Source organism: Macrotis lagotis, chromosome 1, assembly GCF_037893015.1.
Source record: "Macrotis lagotis isolate mMagLag1 chromosome 1, bilby.v1.9.chrom.fasta, whole genome shotgun sequence".
In the NCBI taxonomy this organism is placed as follows: Eukaryota; Metazoa; Chordata; class Mammalia; order Peramelemorphia; family Peramelidae; genus Macrotis; species Macrotis lagotis.
The window spans coordinates 490345913-490367274 of record NC_133658.1 but is presented as its reverse complement, the minus strand read 5'-3'; the positions used below and the strand labels follow the sequence as shown (position 1 = coordinate 490367274).

The window sequence follows — 21362 nt, the reverse complement described above, 5'->3', positions numbered from 1 at the left end:
TCTTTTAAATTTATTTTTTATTCTCATTTTGTACAAATGTTTTTTTACATTAATAAAATATTCTTGTTTACAAGTAAACAAAATACCCCTCCTCCTCCCCCATGAATATACATAGACTTGTTTGGGCGAAAAAAGTAAAGGGGAGATAAAAAAATTAAAATAAAAAAATAATAATAATTGTAGGTATGGCCAGGTGGCACAATGGGCAAAGCACCAGCCCTGGAGCCATGAGCACCCGAGTCCATATCCAGCCTCGTAAACCCAACAATCACCCAGCCGTGTGACATGCAAGCCACCCGATCCCCACTGCCCTGCAAAAACCAAAAAAAAAAAAAAAAAGAAAGAAAAAAAAGACCCAAAATAAAATAAAATAGTAATAATAGTAGGGGTGGCTGGGTGGTAGACAGAGCATTGGCCCTTGAGCCAGGAGCACCTGGGTCCAAATCCGGCCCCAGACACCCAAAGATCACCCCGCTATGTGGCCCCAGGCAGGCCATCCAGCCCCACTTGCTCTGCACCCTCCTCCAAATAATAATAACAAAAAATGTGCTTGAGTCTTTGTTCCAACACCAACACCTCTGTCATGGGTGGATCTCATTCTTTATGATAAGTCCATCACAAAAGTTATTTCCATATTTTTCCACCTTTGCCATTACTGATAGCAACTCCCTACTTTCTTATTTCTCCACTACCATGTACTCTATTTTCTCTCTCCTTTCACTATGACTTTGCTGTAGGGTCGCTGAGTGGCACAGCAGACAGATCCCTGGTCCTGGGGCCAAGAAGCCCTGAGCCCCCATACCACCCCTTAGGCCTAGAATCCACCTGGCCCTGTGGTCCTGGGCAGGCCTTCCATTCCCAGCCCCTTGCAAGAAGTAAGAAAGAAAATGTGTTATATCTGGCCACTCTCCCCCCATGGTCCATCCTCTCCTCCTTTATTCACATCCCCACCCCTTCCCCCTGCTCCCCCCTTCTTCTTACTCCAGATGTCTATACCCCGTTGAGTATATTTTCTGTTTCCTCTCCTAGTCATCTCTGATGAGAGCAAAGTTTCCCTCATTCCCCCTTGCCTCCCCCCTTCCATATCATTGCAATAGCTCATTGTAATAAAAAAAAAATCTTATGTGAAATACCTTGGGCTATTCCCCCTCTCCTTTTTCTTTCTCCCATTCCATTTCCCTGTTTTTCTATTGACTCGATTTTTACACCATATTTTATCTTCGAATTCAGCTTTCTCCTGTGCTTCAACTATAAAAGCTCTCTCTACCTGCTCTATTAACTGAGAAGGTTCATATGAGTATTATCAGTGTCATTTTTCTATGCAGGAATACATGCAGTTCATCCTCATTAAGTCCCTCATATTTCCCCCCCTCTCCTCCAATCTCCATGCTTCACCTGAGTCCTGTATCTGAAAATCAAACCTTCTGTTCAGCTTTGGCCATTCCAAAAGGAACATTTGAAATTCCCCTGGTTCATTGAAAGTCCATCTTTTTCCCTGGAAGAGGACATTCAGCCTTGCTGGGTAGTTCATTCTTGGCTGCATTCTAAGCTCTCTTGCCTTCCGGTATATTGTATTCCAAGCCCTACCAGCTTCCAATGTAGCTGCTGCTAAGTCCTGTGTGACCCTGACTGCAGCTCCACGATATTTGAACTGTGTCCTTCTGGCTGGTTGTAAACTTGGCTATAATATTCCTAGGGGTTGGTTTTTTGGGATCTCTTTCTCTGGAGGATCGGTGGATTCTCTCCATTTCTATTTTGCCCTCTGCTTCTAGAATATCAGGGCAATTTTCCTGTATTAATTCTTTGAAAATGATGTCAAGGCTCTTTTCCTGATCATGACTTTCAGGTATTCCTATAATTTTTAAATTATCTTTCCTAAGTCTGTTTTCCATATCAGTTGTTTTTTCAATGAGATATTTCACATTTTCTCCTAATTTTTCATTTTTTTTTGTTTTGAAGTATTGATTCCTGATTTCTGTTAAATTCATCAATCTCCCTGAATTCTATTCTTTGTCTGAAGGATTTGTTCTCCTCAGAGAGTTTTCTTATCTTTTTCCATCTGGCCAATTTTACTTTTTAAAGCATTCTTCTCCTCAATAACTTTTTGAACTGTTTTATCCATTTGACCTAAGCTGGTTTTTAGTATGCTATTTTCTTCAGCATTTTTTTTGAATTTCCTTGACTAAGCTGCTGACTTCATTTTCATGTTTTTCCTGCATCTCTCTCCTTTCTTTTCCCAGTTTTTCTTCCAACTCTCTCATTTGATTTTCAAAGTCTTTTTTGAGCTCTGTCATAGCCTGAGCCCAATTTCTGTTTTTCTTGGAGCCTTTAGATGCAGGAGCTTGTGCTTCCTCATCTTCAGACTGAGTATTTTGATCCTTCTTGGGCTCATTTGCAAAATATTTCTCAATAGTCTTCTTTTTGTTTCTCTGCTTGCTCATTTTCCCAGCCTGGGCCTGGTTTGGGGTGTTTCTTGAGCTTTTGGGACACTCCCACAAGGCTCTCAGTGTGTGAGGCTCTGTCCTCCCTCCTGGTCTGTGAATGACCATAAGCGCCCCCCTCTGCCACAGGGCCGAGTTGGGGGGCGCCCTGCTGTTCTATGGGGGGGCCTACACTGCGATCAGGATCTGAATGTGGTCAGAGCCCCAGAGTCCTATTCCAGAGGCAGAGGACAGAGCTCTTCAGTCTCTCTGCACTCCCCTCCCTCAGCTCAATGGGCTCATGCCCTGGGGCCTCCTGCTTACTGGCTCTGCCTGCTTCTGTTTCTGGGATCAGGGCTGGGGAAAGACCATGCTGCTTGCTATGTGCCCTGAGGGCTGGGCTCCATGTGCTTGCTCTGGCAGAGGTCCCCTGCTGTTCCCCCACTTTGTGCCGGTGCTCCTCGGGGTGCAGCTCAGAAGACTCCCCCACTGCTGTGAGCTGAGACTCCCAGTGCCCTGGGGCTGCCTCCAGGAGACTGAAGTTCTTTCACTCTGGCGGGCCACCCCTCTGGCGGGCCACCCCTCTGATCCCGGGGAGCAGAGCCTTTCTGCTCTTTTCCAGGTTACCTTGAGAACTGCCTCACTGGGACCCTTTGTGGGTTCTGTCTCTCGAAAGTTTAGTTAGAGTCCTTAGCTGATGAATTGTATCAGAGAGCTCCTAAGACTAGATCCCTTCTTGTCCCCATCTTGGCTCCGCCCCCACTACCTTTGATTCTTTAGAGAACTAGGTAAAGTAAGGACTGAGAAAATCAAATATTGATTTTGCATTTGATTCCATTTTGTAATTGAGTTTGTTCTGTAGCTGCCTTAGCTACATTTCTTTGTCTCTAAGGTTAAAAGTTCATGAGTCCAGAAGTTGTTTTCCTTTCTGAGTCAAGTTTAAAAGTTGTTACCCTATAAGTGACTTTAATTGAAAAAAACAAAACAAAAACAAAAAACCCTGTTATTTTATAGAGCCTTGCCCACCCGTGAAAGATTAAGGGAGATCTGTTATCTTTTTTTGTTTTGTTTTGTTTTGCAAGGCTATGGGTTAAGTGACTTGCCCAAGGCCACACAGCTAGGTAATTATTAAGTGTCTGAGGCCAGAGTTGAACTCAGGTCTTCCTGACTCCAGGGCCCGTGCTCTAGTCACTGAACCACCTAGCTGTCCCAAGATCTGTTATCTTAATAACAAATCTTATTAACAAGCAAGTGGGCACCAAGAAATCTGTTATTTCTGTTCAGTTGATGAGCAGATCTACTCTATCAATCAAATTCACCTTTCCTGACAGGAGAATGGAAGGAGGGATTATTTCCAGCCCTAAATGTCCTGCCAATCATATTGCTTTTATGATACTTTAGATTTTGTAATCAATCATTGTTTTCCAATTGTGTTACTTCCTGTTCTTTGTTCTCTTGTAATTCCCAGAAAATCTTTTGACCTACTGAGAAGTCAAGGAACCCCTTCTATTGATAATTTCTAGCCTTATCAATAAATCTGAATATGCTTAGAACTTTGTGCCTTAATTTACCTTAATTTTCAAAACTAACAAGACCTTGAAGAATTCAAGAGTGAATTATTAAAATTAAGAGCTATCAGGGTAGTTAGGTGGCACAGTGGATAGAGCACCGGCCCTGGAGTCAGGAGTACTTGAGTTCGAATCTGGCCTCAGACACGTAACAATATTCTTACACATGCCTATTTAGAGCAAAATTTAAAATGCATTCCTAGTTTTATTATTTCTACTTCTGAGTTCTAAAGTCAATGGATCTCCTATGTACTGTGTAGATCAAGAATTTTAAATACCAAACATAAATATCTATACTTGGTCAAAATGTAATATGCATATTATGCAAATATATGTATATATAACTTTTAATCAAATCTTTTCAACTGTACTTCAAAATTAGAAGACTCTTGAATTTATACTTAATTCTGTGTTTTCCTTAGAGATGCCACCCAACAATATACATAGACACATGCATGTACACATAAACATATGTGTGCACATAAATATATAAACATGCATATATAAAATATATACAAATATTTATATATATACATAAAAACAAATTGCAAAACTGGTTAATTAGGAGTATTTCTTAATGTTAACAATTGGATTCTTTACATGTAATCCTCAGGAAATATAGTATTTTCTTTAATGTGTAAGAGTTTGTGGAACAGGAGAATGTAAAAATTGGTTTGAAGTTTAACATAAAAAACCCTGAAAACTTAAGATTTTGGCAACAGATCCTATTACTTCCTGAAAATAGAGAAGACATGGAAATAATGTCATATTTTAAGTTCTTGGGTTCAAAGATCACTACATGAAATTAAAATATGTTTGCTTCTTAAAAGGAAAGCTGTGACAAATTTGGATAGCATACTATCAAAAGTCTATATAGTCAAAGCTATGACTTTCCCCCCAGAAGCAATGTATAACTGTGAGAGATGAACTTTAAGGAAGGGTGAGGTCCATAGAATTGATGCTTTCAAACTGTGGTACTTGGGCAGCAAAGAGATCAAATCAGTCAATACTTAAAGAAATTAATTTTAGCCTATTCCCTTAAAGGTCAAGCTGAAAGTTTAAACACTTTGACCACATAATGAAAAGATAGAACTTATTGGAAAAAATTCTGATGTTGGGAAAGATTGAAAACAGAAGGAGAAGGGAAAGGCAGAGAATGATGTAGATAGATAGTGACATGGAAACAAAGAACACAGACTTCAAGAGATACTGGAGGATAGAAGAGCTTGGTGTGTTATTGTCCATGGGGTCAGGAAGAGTCAGAAAAACAACTGAACAAGCATTTTTGGTTTGTATTTGAGCAAAAAAAAAAATGGAATCCTTTGCAAATATATGCCAGGACTATATTTAGGCAAGTTATTGATATTCTCAATTTTTGGATATAAATATGTGACAACTTCTGTTAAGAAAATTGGAATCATGATGAAAGTTGTTAACATTTATTTTTTACTAATTCACACTTTTCTGTGAAGCATTTGAGACTGTAGTTATGGATCTTTCCCTACCCATTTCTCAGGGAACCTGAGTTTTATTCAACTCCTTAACCATTCAGTGCTTCATTAAATGAATATTAGCATTCTTTCTGTTTTGTTTGTTCTTAATTGTGTTTTGAATATAATTGGACTTCTTTTAACCAAAGTAATTGGTCAGAAAATTTCCATATCTTCCTTCTTCATTGTTTCCAGATTCTATTCTACTCTTGAATAGCCTTTAGTGGAGCGATACAGGGTTAAAGTTTTCTACTGTGTCACCATCTAGAGAGTTATATAATTTTCCAGTTTTTTAAAAAATAATTCTACTATGGTAATATTTGATAATTCTCCTTAGGAGTATTCCCAAACAGGCTCCACTTTTCTCCCTATGAATTATCCCTTCTCATATAACTCATATATCATTGTAGGAAGGTTTTTGAAAGGTTTTCATTCTTGGTTAAATATTGGGGAATTAAGGAGGAAAAAAGCTTGTTAGAATTCTTCCTCATATACTTTCCAACAAGATGACCTTAACCTCTGTGTGCTACTTAACTTCTGACTATTTGTGTTTCAGTAATAATATCTAAGTCTCAGGATTTCTATGAGAATTAAACAAGATATAGTATATGTGAATTAGCTTGCAAAAAATATATATATGAATATTAATTTTTGTCATTGAAGATAATTATATCATCAATTTTTTCTTTTAAAAAATGATGTTTAAGGATAGTTTATATTTAAGTGGGATTTGTAAAATTTAACTAAATTAGTTGGATTTTTACAATCAAACCCAAATATGACTTTTATTAAAATTCATTCACATCATGTCAATATCCTTAGAAAAAGTTTTCAGGGAATCAGCATTATTTTTGTTGTATGGTGATTTCCTTAGTTTCCTCTGGATTTAATTACCATTTCTATGCTGATGATTCTCAGATCCACTTTTCCACCCATTCTCTCTGCTGACTTCCAGTCTCATATTTCCAACTGCCTTTCAAACATCTTGAAGTGGATGTTTGGTAGACATGTGAAACTCAGTATGTTTAAAAAAACCTATCTTTCCCCCTAAATTCTACTACCCATCTCCTACATTCCCAATTACTATAGAGAGCCACATCATGATTGCAGTATCTTGGACTTACAAGTCATCCTGGACCTCACCGTCTATCTCCACATCCAAGTTGTTGCCAACACCTGTCAATTTAACCTTTGCAATATGCCTCAAATATACCCCACCATTCTAACACAGGCTCTTAATACTTCACACGGGCATTATTGGGTATTTTTTGGCAAATAATTTTTTTTTTCAAGGCAATGGGGTTAAGTGACTTGCCCAAGGTCACACAGATAGGTAATTATTAAATGTCTGAAACTGGATTTAAACTCACATCCTCCTGACTCCAGGGCTGGTGCTCCATTCACTGTGCTGCCTAGCTGCCCCCATAAACCAGCATTATTGTAATAGTCTGCTAGTGAGTCAGTCTACCTCAAGTCTTTATCTACTCCAATCCATCCTCCATTCAGCTACTAAAGGTTATTTTCCTAAAACACAGATCTGAACATGACACACTCTGCCCCTTCTCCCTCCACTCAACTCCCTATTGCCTCAAGTAGCAAATATAAAATGTTTTGTTTGGCATTCAAAGTCCTTCTTAATCTAACTCTCTCCTACCTCTCCAGTCTTCTTACATTCTAGTGTGTATCTTCAGTCCAGTGGCAAGGGCCTCCTTGTTGTTCCAAGAATAAGATACTCCATCTCTTGGCTCCCAGCATTTTATCTGACTATCTTCTAAACCTGTAATAGTTGTCCCTCCTCTGCCCCAACTACTGACCTCCCTTAGATTCTTTTTGTTGATTTTCTTCAGTGTACAACGCTTCATGACACCATTTGGGGTTTCCTTGGCAAAGATACAGGAGTGATTTGTCATTTCCTTCTCCAACTCCTTTTACAGATGAGGAAACTGAGACAAATGGGGTAAGTGGCTTGACCAGGGTCACACAGCTAGTATGTGTCTGAGGTCAATTTTGAACTTAATGAAGATGAGCGTTCCTGACTTCAGGCCTGACTCTCTGTTCACTGTATTACTCTTGTGCCCCTTGGCTTCCTTTAATTCTCAACTAAAAATCCTTCTTTATTTAGCAGGGGTGCCATATTGGTCTGGTGTTATTAAGGTAACTGAAGTCAGAGCCCAAAATTCAATAAATCTGGTAGTTTTTTAGGGGTCAATTAATTAAATGATGGACCAAATATAGCCCATGAATGATGTTATAAATCCTACTCCTGGCAGGAAAAAAATGTTCTTCACCCCTGTCTGTAAGAAGCCTTCCCCAACTCCTCTTATTTCCTATCTAGCTTACTTTGTAAATAATTGAATGTTTCTTCCCCATTAGACTATAAGTTTTTTGAGGTCACAAACTATCTTTTGAATCTTCTTGAATCCCTAGAAATTAACAAAATCCTTTGCACACAGTAAGAGCTTAATAAATATTGATTTTTTAGATAACAAGGAGTTTGTATAAGTGTAGATTTTCAGTATTTACAGATTCTTTGACTTTTTCTTCCTTAAACTTAAATGACATTAATTTCTGCTCTTATTTAATCAAATCTGAGTATAAGAATGAAGGTCTAGGGTATGTACATGCGTATCTGTGTTTGAATGATAGAGGGGAAATGAAGAAGTGATGGAAAGCCCTTCTGTAAAATTGAAAGATCACTTGGTTGAGTCCAGAGGGATTATTGCATTAATGTTATCATTGATCAAGTCAGGTGGTATGAGGTACTCTCTTGGTACCTACATGCTAGAAGAAAAAAGGAGTGGAAATTCTCTTGTAAAGCACCATTGTTATATTGAACAAGGTAATAAATAGTAATTCACCTCCTAGGCCCATATTTGAGCTGGTTTGCAAATTCATTCTTCTAAATATCAAGACTTTTGTTTCAATTTAGGTTATTAATGTCACCCTGCTTAACATCATTCCTGCTTATCATTGAATTGAGAATACTATTAAAATGTGTCTCCAATATGTTCCTTATCATCCCCATGTGATTTCATCCATGTAGAGAATTCTCCACATAGAAAACCCCCTCTTGCTTTATGCAATCACTTCGAATTTTAGTCACATAGAACATTTTGAATTAAGATTTGCCCACAGTTATATACAACAGTATGTATCAGACATAATTTGAAGTTTTGTTTCCATAACTCCAAGGCCAGCTTTCTATGTACAACCACATGCTATCTCTTTTTCATATTATTAGGTTCATAAAATTATCTTTACACACTTACTACACAAAATTGTATTACTTATAATGATTCAGGGAGATTATTAACATAAAGACTTTTACAGCACTGAATTCTTATGCTTAGAAGTATACCCTATAGCAAATATTTTATTTTACTATACATTTTACCTGTGGAATAATGTTAAGTTTGCTACGAAGATCATGAAGTCCAATAGTTGATATATCAATTCCATCAATAACAATTTTGCCACCTGATTTCTCAATAATTCTAAATAAGCAATTTGTCAGTGTTGATTTACCAGACCCAGTTCTTCCTACAATTCCAATCTGTAAATGAAATAGATTGTTATGAACAACTCATAATTCTTATTTTAATAAAGACAATTCTTTCCATTAAAAATAAATCACAATAGCTTCTGATCACCAAAATCCAATTTTTGTACATTGCATTCATAATATGGTATGGTATAGTTAGTATTCCTCTCCAAAGACCATCCTGTAAACAGATAATAACTTACTTATCTGAGAGGCTATGATTATGGACTAATTCTATATTTTATTTTCAATATTCCATAATAATTCTCCCTGTTTCCAGTCTTTTCCCTCTTCAACATCTCCCAGTTTTCTCTATGAGTTTTTGGTTGTTATGAAAATAACTTATGTAACAGATTCCTAAAGCTGTACCTTCCAAGAGATTCCTTCCTTGTTGAAATGTATTTAACCCTGCTCACCTTTGCCCCTCTTACTGCAATTCTCTTGCATGGATTAAAGATCCTAATTTTTGTTACTTTGGTAGCCTTTTTTATTTCAAGTTGACACTACTCTACCCCTTGTCTCTCTCATTCAGTCTCCTCCAACAAAAAAGGAGAGTCTTATGAAAATTGATATCAAGACTTTTGTTCAATTTAGGTTATTAATGTCACCTTGCTTAACATCATTCCTGCTTATCACTGAATTGATATAAGAATACTATCATTGAATGTGTTTTGAGTCCTCAGTTGCATTCAAATTGGGACAATTAGGATCTTTAATCCATTGGGGTCCCATATTTAGTATATTATGAATGCAATGTTCAAAAATGGGATTTTAGTGATGCCATTCTTCCTCCTCCTCCTCTTTCCTCCCATTATGGGTTAAGAAAAGATAATAAAGGCAGAACTTGATTCCAGATAGTAGGGCAAAGCTCAAGCTGAGCCTCCCTTGACTCAGTTTCTCAATGAATTCTGACTATGCTGACAAGACTTCCTGATTTTTATGAACATAAATCCTACTCATGTCAGGTCAACATGATGGATGATTAAAGACCACTCATTATAACCTGGCCTACTGAACAAACTATTTAGAAATGACAGATACTATGTCAAATATCATTTCATATCCTTAGTAAACTTTTGTTAATTGTTCAGTGTCTTACAAGTGCCTCATTTCTTCCTAACACTTGAATCTGATTAAGAGGTGCCAGGCCTACCCTGAATACAAATGAATCTCCTTAAAGGATTAAGGACAAATAGAGAATGCATTTCAATGAATTGATCTGACTTCTACAAGAAAGGAAAACTAGTTTTGGTTGGTAATTTTATGAAAGCTGAACAATTAAGGCATTATTTTTCAAATGTATTTCTGAGATATAAGAATCAGAGGATGATTTTATATTTAAAGCCATTTTATATTTGTTATTTCAAACAGTGATTGAAGAAAGAATTGTGAACATGGTACCTTTTCTTCACTGTGAGTTTGAAAAGTAACATCCTGCAAAGCCAGACCAAGATCTGGGTGATAACGGGCATCATAATTAACAAATTCTACTATCCCTTTATCAGGCCACTGGGATGGAGGCCTTTTAGACTTTATCCATGATTCCTAAAACAAAGAAAGATAATTAAATGTGTACCAGTGACAATTTTAATCTGCTCTTCCCAAATGACTTTTTTTTTATTTTAGTAAATTCTGAAACCAGATACTTCTCATTATTATGTTTTGCTGCAAATTTAATATTTAATCCAGGCATATACATTACTGTCCACATGAGTCTGGACAAACTGATGTTTAACAACTTTCAAGCTTTCCCTTCCTTTATGAAATATCAAGGAGATATTTTCTACAATAATGGAATGGAATAAATTTTCCTGACTGAAACTTATTCTGTCACACCAATTTTTTAAATCAATGGCATACTTGGGAATATTTTCAGATTGTTGTAATTCAATTGTATACTCAGAGTATTTTCTTGAACTAATATAGTAATAAAAATATTAAACATCATTTATTTACTCATTTGGAGATTTTACAAAATAAATAGTTACCTGATATTTTATTGGTATTTTATTAATGAAGAATTTAAAATTGTTCAACAATTTTCTTTCATTGACCTCAGTAGGGATGACAATTTTGCAAATAATTAAGCAAAATCAAAAGTGGTCATACCTGACAGTATATGTAATATTGATGCAGGGAATTATGGGCATGGGAAATATTGTAATTGCAAACAAATTTTGTAATTTTTTTGTATTGTTCCTTGTGGGCTTTACACTGTTAAAACACATCCTCTTGACTTTCATTTTCACCTTGGCCATACTTTCACTGGAGGTACCATAGTCATCTTGAGCCTCTGGAAATGATGTGTTGGACCTGAAGGTCACACCCTTTAGGACAAGAGTGACTACTGCTTCCTTGTGTCACCCATATACAATATGTGCTGTCTTCACCTCTCTTTGAAGGACTGCCCCTGTGGCATGCATATTGGAGAGGACCTGGAGCCAGGTGCTAAACTACTTCCCAAGTGTTACCCTTGTCAAACTCACTGTGGAATTGCATTTAAGGGCAGGGACCTGGAAGTGAATTTCTTTTTTTTCTTCTCTCACCCTCCCCCCCAAAAAAAAGCTGGACACTTTTTCTTTCTCTTTCTAAGCTAGAACCATATATCCCTGGTCTAGGCTTCTGGGAAACTATGACCTCTATTCCCTTTTGACTATTTCTCTCTTCTCTTTTTTTTTTCAAGGCACCTCACCTAGTCCTTTATTATTCAGTCTGTCCTCAAGTCACTTACTGTCTCTCCAAAAAAAAAAGGTTTTAATATGTAAATTTTGCAGGTTTATGAAATAAAAAATGAGCTATTTCAACTCCAGGGTAGTTGTGAATTCCTTCACTTTCAACAGCTCTAGATCTTTATTGGGTGCACCAGTTTCTCTAGCAACAATTTTCTATATCCATAATTCTCTAATTCTATAATGAGAGGAGGTGCATGTTTCATTTTTTTGTTTCTCTGGACCAAGACTGCTCATTGCATTTAATGAGTTCAGCTAAATTTCATTTATTTTTATTCATATTATTATAGTACTTGTTTATACTGTTCTTTTGTTTCTATTTTCTTCAGGGTGAACTGCTTCATATGTTATGTTTCTTTGAATATCTCAAATCGTTAATTTCTTACAACATAATATCATTTTAAATTCCTGTAGCAAAATTTCTTGTCCTTACCTCCAGTCAATGATTGTTCACTTTATTGCTATTAAAGAATGTTGCCAAGAATATTTTGTCATATGTGGAATTTTATTTTCATTGATATCTTTGGAGTATCTTCCCAGGGGAGGGATTGCTAGATTAAAGAATTAGTTATTATTTTTGCAAAATTTGTTTTATATCTGATTAGCATAGGGTTTGATACTTAATAGATGCTTAATAAATTCTTGTTGATTGACCATGTGAGGACCTAATATTACTTGGGACTCTACTGACACAGGAAGATTTAGTTGGGAAAAATAATCAATTTTTAAAGTTTTGAAAGAACTCCATAAGAGAAATAGAAGAGCTATTTATTCAAGAAAAGACTGACAGGAAAAATGCTTTATTCAGTTAACTCAAATACATTTGATATTTCCAATGAATTACTATGCAAAGAAAGATGTACAAGTTAAATATAAATTTACCTTTAATTCTTTTGAGATAACTGTTATTAAAGAAGTTTAATAACACTGTTTAAAGATAGCTGTTTAGGTGGCAACTAGGCAGTGCAGTGATTAGAGCACCAGCCCTGGAGTCAGGAGGACCTCAGACACTTAATATTCACTTTAACTGAGAGATCTCAGGCAAGTCACTTAACTCCATTGCCTGGCAAAAAACCACTCAAAAATAGTTGTTTAAAAATGTTTTGGTGTGGTCTAATATGGGTTAGAATGTGTGACAAATACACTAAAGCACCAGCTCTGACCCCTAAACTGTTAGCAATGGGATTGAGAACAGCAACATCCATTAGTAAAGGCAGAGTTTATATAGGGGAGCAAAGTATATGTGCTAAACAAAGGGTAGGGAAGGAGTTTGTGGAAAGATGCTTGAGACAATTATCATCATCTCAGTGAATTACATCTCAGAAGGGGCTGAGGTTGATTCCCACCAGCTATTTGAATACCCAATTTTCAGAGACAGTGCTGGAGTTGGATTTGGGAAAGAAATTTAGGCTTTTATATTATAGTAGGGGCTTTGTGGGTCACAATGGAACTATTTATTCTAGATAACAATGGAATAGAAATCAAACAACCACAGGTTGTGCCAAGTGAGTACTATAACATTTTTCTTAATATGTCCTCTTCATCAATATCAGAGGTTATTTTATCAGGACATTTTGGTTAGAGAATCTGGAATGTGGTGCCTTCAAAATAAATGTAACCATAGAGACTCATAATGATTTCCAGGAAGCATGTGAATTTGAAGGGAAAGAAACTCCTGGTGAACTCCTAAGCAAGTTGATACCATTTAAAAATGACTGATTTTTAAATACTAACTTAAAACTGCCAAAAAAAAATAAATGATTCATAAAAAAACACATTCCTTTCTTCCTTGACCTTCTGCGATGAATTGTAATCATTTTAAACCAGTCTCTTACTTTTAAACTCAAATGGCCATTTGAGACAAACTGTTATTTATATTGTTTATATTGTTATTTATATTATTCTTCCACCTCTGATTAAGACTTGGGTGGTAGGTGTTGTTTCTGGACCTCATGAGAAGATTTTGTGACCTTGCTGGCTCCAGGAGCCTTCTTTCAACTGCCTTGACAACCCCAACTTCAACAGTTTTCTTCATTTCACAATAGCAAAATAACCCAAAAGAGGAAAATCAGAGCTCTTCACACACCTGGGCTTGCCTGGAACCATGTCAACGATGGCAGCATCACCAGATTTCAGGAATTTTGAAACAGCAGTGTGACAATGAAGAAGTGGTACATAGCCATCACTGGTTTGGTCTAGATGATTCAGGATAATTACCTGTGCGGTGAAGCCAGCTATTTCCATAGGTGAGTCATTGCTTGCTATCAATAGCCACATTACCATGACAGACATCTTTGACAGATGCCTTCCTTACGTTGAAATCAATGTTATTCCCAGGCAGAATCTCTCTCAAAAATTCATAGTGCATTTCAACAGATTTAGTTCCACTGTAACACTGACTAGGTCTAAGATTGGTGAAGAAAATTGTGAATGTAGAAAAATTATAATCAGAAACAAATTCTGTAATTTTTAATGCTGTTTAATCTGGGAATCTTGTTAAAGGTGTGGAACTTTCTTTGGTCTTGAGATGTAAATTGGCTTCTATTGTTTCATTGTTTAGAGTAAAATTTGTATCCTGTCTCCTCATTTCCAACCCCCAGTCTCCAACCTTCTACCTGCTTCTGGTCACAGAAAAGGGGGAGATGAGATTTCCCCTTTTGCCCTCAGTGCATAAGGGGCAAAGCCATATAAAAACCTGGCCTGGACTTCCACCTGGGGCCAGTCTGCTCTCTCTGGCCTAGTCAACGCTTCCTGAGGGTCTTACTTCCTCTCAGTTTCTGTCTCCCAAGCAACTCCACCTAGACTTTAATTCACCCTGTACTAAAGTGCTTGTTGACCCTTTGGGAGGAGGAAAAAAAATTTAAGCTGTTTACTTTGTAATATTTTATAATAAAATCCTGAGCAGTTCCAAATTCCCCAAGAGCACACAAATTCCTTTGTCTTACAGTAACCCTCATTTCTCAGTTAACCCAAAATCCCAATGGCAACAAAGTTACCACCATATTTGGTAGCTAGGTGGTTCAGTGGATTTAGAGCATCAGCCCTGGAGTCAGGAGGACCTGAGTTCAAATGTGATCTAAGATACTTGACACAGCTATATGACTCTGGGCAAGTCACTTAGCCCTGATTGTCTCACATTTTGGACAGTCTCTAGTCATCCTGATCCATATCTGGCCATTGGACCCAGATGACCCCAGAGGAGAAATGAGGTTGGTGACTTTGCATAGCACTTCCTCACTGAAATTCAATTCACATGCATGTCATGGCAACACCTCCCTGATGTTATGGTCTTCTTTGAGAATGAAAGACAAAAACAACTACATAATTAGTTTTAGAATACCAGTTTTCACTTGGTCAACAGGTACAGTACCAATACTGCCAGTCTTGTAGATATCTTGGAGGGGGAGATAAAGTGACTTCTCAGTTGGCAAGGATGATGGCAGGATGAAATCCGTCTAATTCCATCAGCATTGCCATACCTACAAATGACTTCCCATCTTAAACCAAGGCATATTAGAGTTTGGCTCCAACATGTTGTCATCATTCCAACTTAAAATTGGCACAAAAGCTACTGGGTCAAGGATGTAGACAATTTTCTTGGTACAAATCCTGACTTTCTTGAAAAGTCTCCTAGCTCTTCTGGCTGTAGAGTGACTAGGTGGAATCCATTTTCTTTACACCATCAGTGATTTCACACTTAGGGTATAAATCCAAAAGACATTCTTTGTCCATTCTTTGAACTACCAGTTTCAAATTCACCAACACCAGTAGCAAAATATCAGGACAGCACAGTTAGCTCAGCCTGAAATTTGACTGTAATCATGTTCTTGATAAATTCTCTGTGTCCTGGAAAATCGGTAATGGTTATGTAATGCTTGCTGGTCTTAAATTTTCACAGGGAAATTTCAATAATGATATTACACTCACATTCAGCCAAGACCCAGGCTTATTTGAAGGATCCTTTTCCCATTTCAGTAGTCTCCTTCTGGAATTTCTCAGTGGTTTTTCTTATCAATTCCACCAATTTGTATGTGAGGTGACCAGTGGTGATGGACTTACCTGATCTTATATTTTCACTGATGACAATATTAATGTGTCTTTTCCTTGCCCATTTTTGTGGAGGTTTAGCATAGACATTCACAGCACCCATGTACTAGAGGTAGAGCCATTGCAAAAGAACAACTGTGTCAGACACCAGAGATGCAAAGACAAAAATGAAATAGTCTCTGTCCTCAAAGAGAATCACTTTCAATACAATTTTGAGCTTCAAGGTTTTAATTCTCTCTTTCAGATTGAACTTTGTAGAGAGAATCTTTTTTCTTTGATTTAAATTCTCATCTCAACTATCTTTTTGAGTTGACAGCCCTGATTTCCACCTTTGTTTTCTTTGATATGTCTTTTAATTCATCAATTTTTTACTCATTTGAACCACTGTGGAGGTTGTCCAGATATAATTTCAGGAAGGTTATTTTCTAGTCTTTGGTCATAGTACTTCCCTTTTATTTAGGGGTTTTCAACTTGGTTTTTCTTTTCACTTTTACTAATTGTGGTAGTTCCTTTGCTTGACTATATTTTATCAGTCTCTCTGCTGGTTTTTCTGTGAAATTGATCTTTTATATATTTTCCGATCTCTCTCCCTAATTTTTTTGTGTTGTTCCTGCTATTTTGAGGTGCTCTGAAGTGGAGAAGAGGCTGGATTTGTCCGTGATGTGCTGTTCATCCATCTTACCCACAGATTTCCTCTTTTCCTCCTAGTGTTTGTTCTCTTTTCATCCTTAAATATTTCAGCAAACTGGGGGTTGGACTTATGCTAAAAAATTTTATCTTTCTGGAAATCTGTTAATATCTAGTATTAAGTCCTAACCAAGGCCAACTTTCTCTGCCCAGTAGATCAATGAAGTTTGATGAATCACTACCTCTTGGTTCCTAGAGGACAGATTTTCTAGTCAACAGGTCTCAAAAAGTAACAGAGCAACCACATGGTAACAAGTGCGGGGCAGGTAACAGTAAGCAAAGCTCAGTGCAACTGAAAATGATAGATTATGTTTTTGTTCTTTCTTTAGGAATTATCATGCCTTTTTGGTCTTTTTTTTTACTGTTATTTAATTGGCATATTTCTTGCAGTGGGCAGAATGGGAGCTGAACTATAGAAATAAATTTTCTATACCAAATAGAATTTTAGACATTTTTGGATTTGTGCCTTTGTTTATGTTTAATTGTGGTTGATAGAAAGGGTAATATTTAATATAATAAGCCAAATATAATATGAATAATATATAGTTAACTATTTCTTCAGTGCAATAAAAATGAAATCAAATTATTAATGAAATGAGTAAAATTGACAATTAAAAATATATTTTAGACAACTAATTCATATTTCCTACTTACAAAATCTTAAAGAATAACTTAGAAAATAAGATGATGTGAGTTTCCTGTCTTCTCTCTATTTAAGGCACATAATTATTATCAAATTATCTACACATTGTGAAAATAATAAGGAGGCTTCATCACCATATTCTTCCTTTATTGCAACTGAATTTTTTTAAAATTTCAGGTTTGACATATTTTATTCCAGGACCATTTATAGGGATCCATAGTAATACAATATCACTTTAAATGTGGCTTTTTTTTTAAAAGTGGGGCTTACTGTACTACACATCTGAGGGAACTTCCCCTGGAGTAAGATATATGACTCTCTTGAACTTAGCAAAGGGAGAGAGCCTTCATTCTGTATTGTTTGATTGTATATTCTCCTATGTATGCTTTCTCTGATTTCTGTCTTGCTATGGACTTGAATAAATGGCTTCTTAAGTTGGTTCATTGTGAACCGGTAGTTGATGAAGAGAAAGTGAAACCTTGAAAATAAAGCAGTGCTACTTACTTCTATTAATGAAACAATCAGAAGCAATCTTGAGCCTGAAAACCACAACCCCTAGAGTTACAATATTTAAGGGATCAGATAGACATAATTATAAGTCACTACTTCTCTCTCTCAGGGATGTGTAGTCAGGGGAAGAAGAGGAGACAAAACCTTCTCTGATGTAACAAAAAGGAAAAAAAATAATAATGATAAAATAAAATACTAATACTTGTTCACTGATCTGTTATATGTGTAATTTCTGCATGATTCCTGACTTTTTATAGACTAAAAACAGTTGAATTTGCATATTTTAGCCTCAAATACAGGGAAAGACAAGCAAGCAACCTCACCTCAGCTTGCACAATCCATCACAAAAGATTGGGTTGAACACGTACAAAAAGTGCATGCCTGTGGCTATTTCTCTGTATGTAACCAGTGTAATGTTTGTAGACCCTTTTATTATATATATATATATATATATATATATATATATATATATATATATATATACTCATTTTCTGTAGCCCATATGATGCATAAGCATGCATAAGATATTTAACAGTGTTAATCTTGATTTTAGTAGCCCTAAAAACCACTGGGTAAGGCAGTCAATACACCTGCCTCACTGAAAGAGTCATGCTTGTGCTACCTCTGTAAGGCTCATACAGTGCAAATCCTGATTCTGATACTATTTGTGCTTCCCCACTGCACCTCACTGCTTTCTCTTGAGGAGAGTAAAGTGGCCAAGCTTCTGACTCTTAGCTCCTATTTTCCTTCCTGGCAAGAAGTTGACTTCTTTGAAGAAGCAACTAGAAATATGTATTTTGTCTCCCACTGAGTCATAAAATGACATCCTGCATTTTGATTATTTTTTACAAAAATTACCTCCAATGCCAGTGAAGCATATCTGTTTTTTTTTAATATTAATTAATAAAGTGTTTGAAAAGCTCACCTCTTTCTTGATGTTTGTGTATTCAAAAACTCTTTCAATGGAAATTGCATTGGTTTCAATTTCACAAGCTTTTCGGACCCAAAAATTCAAAGACTGGGTAATCTGAAAAATTTTGTAAAATGTATTTTCTGATTTGTTTCAAATGTATTTTCTTTAAATGTTTTATATATATATATATATATATATATATATATATATATACACACACACACACACACACATATATATGCATTCTCTCTCTCTCTCTCTCTCTCTCTATATATATATATATATATATATATACACACATTCTCTCTCTCCATACATATATATGTATATATATATATATATACATATATATATATATATATAGTTATATCACACTTCATGGCATATAAAATATAAAATATTTCACTTTATTTAATGTGTAATGCATCCTTTGGAAAATAGGTAACATATTGTTACCAATGCATGCTAAAAGTAACTTCTCTGTTCAAGCTACTTTTAGCCAGGTGCTATGGAGGTTACAAAGATGAGTAAACTGTGGTTCTTATTTTCAAGGAACTTATAAGCAGTTACACAGATAACACAATGCAGAGCAATATGTAGCGTATGTATTAAGAGCAAGTACTTCAATAATAATAAGGAAAGAAGGAGCACTTCAAATTGGAATAATCAGAAAAGACTTCATAAAAGAGGTGACCCTTGGATGTAGTCTTGAAAGATAGGTAGAAGATGAAGAAGATAAGGGAAATTCTAAGGAGAATGGGTAACATGAGCAAAAAGTTGGGAGGCTTGAAGATCCAATGTATGCTTCAGAATGAGTGAATAGAATAATTAATTTTGTTTATGTAAAACACCCCCTCCAGACTTAATCTTCTAAGCTAAAAAAGAACTGGCAGTTTGGATCTTCAGAAGAATGGCTGTTATAACTCAGTATTACAGGAATAACCCTGTAGGTCACTTCCCTCGGTAATATATTTTGTCATGTTTGTTCATGATGATTAGCCCCAGGTCAGTCAGTTATATTTCACTAACCTCTATAGAAGACTTATGGTGGGGGGTGGCTAGGTGCCACAGTGGATAGAGCACCAGCCTTGGAGTCAGGAGTACCTGGGTTCAAATCCGACCTCAGATACTTAATAATTACCTAGCCATGTGGCCTTGGGCAAGCCACTTAACCCCACTGCCTTGAAAAATCTAAACAAAAAGACTTATGGTAATGAGAGGCTAGTGGTGCAAGCATTACTAATGTTTGTGGTTTAGAAACAAACTCATTGCTTCAATTGACCTTTCCCTATGCAGCTGAGCAATAGTCATACTCTTCAAAGGCATATTTTTAAAATTTATTTTCTTCTTTATATTTCAATTTCTCTAGTTTTCATCCTTTACAACTTCCAACTTTGAAGGGAGTACAACCCTATTTGTATAAAAAAAACTAGTGGAAGGTCATCTGTGGAAAGGTAATCCATGGCCAAATTTTGATGGATTTTGAAAGCCAGGCTATGGAACTCGGATTTTACATGTAAAAATCTTAAGCAATTTTTAAAAATTGAGTATAGGGTAATATAACTAGAAATGTGTCTTTGGAAAATCAGTCTAGCAGAGATTTGACCAGAAATTGGTGTCAGTACTGGGAGATTACAAACAAAGAAAATAGTTAAGAAGTTACTTCATTAATACTGAGGAGAGATAATTAGGGCAGCAATAAATAGAAAGGAAGGGTAGCATATATATGACATTATTACCAAGATTCCCTTTCCTTGAAATTTTAGGATTGAATTGAGTCTTTTTCTCTCTATAAAAGTTGAATGTAAGCATTAATAACCAAATGAAGTCCCTAGTACCTAGTTGCAATTACATGGTAGAACTAGTGTTTGGGTTTTTTTTATTTATTTCCCCCCCCTACATTTATGCAAAGAAATCAGGAAATTAGAACTATTCTTTGACAAATTTATCTGAAAATAATCCCGGAACTTGATATCAAATTTACATAGAATTTCCTAGTATTTTTTTAGATTTCAGATAATATTTAATTGTACCTAATATTTGATTTTGAATGACATATTAATTGGATAAATGAGAACTCAAAGGAAACCATATTTTAGTCAATCATCCATCTTTGCTCTCTTGAAAACTCCATTAATGCCAAAAAAGCATGATCATTACTTACATTTAATGCATAAGATATGATTAAACCAACTGTTGCTGAGTCCATTGCATCTCCTGCCATCACAGCAAGTAATGCAGCAAAGAAAACCAGTAAGCTGCCAAGGAATTCTAGTCTGACAGAGAGCCATCTGCAATGAAAATGATAGTCATCAGTAGCAATGAAGTATAAAAAGCATTTAAAAAATGTCAGTTGCTATAGTTGGTATGATATCTGATATTTGAAGTAGCAGGAATGATTTATTTTGCAAAATTTTGCTTTTGACCTAATTAAAAAAGAAAGTCAAAACCTATTTTTGTTTAATTTTTTTATTATGAAGTTAATAAACATGGATGCTTCAATTTTAAGTGAGAAAGAAAACTAGAATTCTGTTATAAATTGTTCATAATTATAAAAACTTAATCTGGAGTGATTAAAATAGCTTTTCATCAATTAATTTTTCCGCAGAAAAGAACTGTTGTCGCTAGCAAGAAAGGTCTCAAATTGTGACAATGCAATTATAATGCAATATTATGTTTTATATGCAGGTTGAAAGATTTTTCTCTTCCCCTCTGAGCTAGCCATTGGTCTGAACCATCAGGGTTACAATCTAATCAATATGCCCACCCCATATCACTCTCTAATATGTTTTCCCTGTCCTGGTCATTATACTG

At 35.9% G+C, this 21362-nt stretch overlaps 1 protein-coding gene and 1 pseudogene across 3 annotated transcripts in view; both read right to left on the bottom strand.

The window, feature by feature from the left end:
• LOC141506754 (multidrug resistance-associated protein 1-like) overlaps positions 1 to 21362 on the bottom strand; it is a 132095-nt gene that overhangs the window by 5026 nt on the left and 105707 nt on the right. For 2 of the 3 annotated variants that reach the window (XM_074213815.1, XM_074213814.1), the window contains 4 exons: positions 20713 to 20839; positions 18561 to 18662; positions 10421 to 10564; positions 8873 to 9031 (listed from right to left, as the gene is read on the bottom strand). In XM_074213815.1, the coding sequence (XP_074069916.1) occupies positions 8873 to 9031; positions 10421 to 10564; positions 18561 to 18662; positions 20713 to 20839 (532 nt within the window). Of the gene's footprint in view, positions 1 to 8872; positions 9032 to 10420; positions 10565 to 17137; positions 17604 to 18560; positions 18663 to 20712; positions 20840 to 21362 lie in introns of those variants that run through there. The other variant, XM_074213816.1, reaches the window with a different exon arrangement.
• Positions 11647 to 17033, bottom strand: LOC141506753 (elongation factor 1-alpha 1-like; annotated as a pseudogene).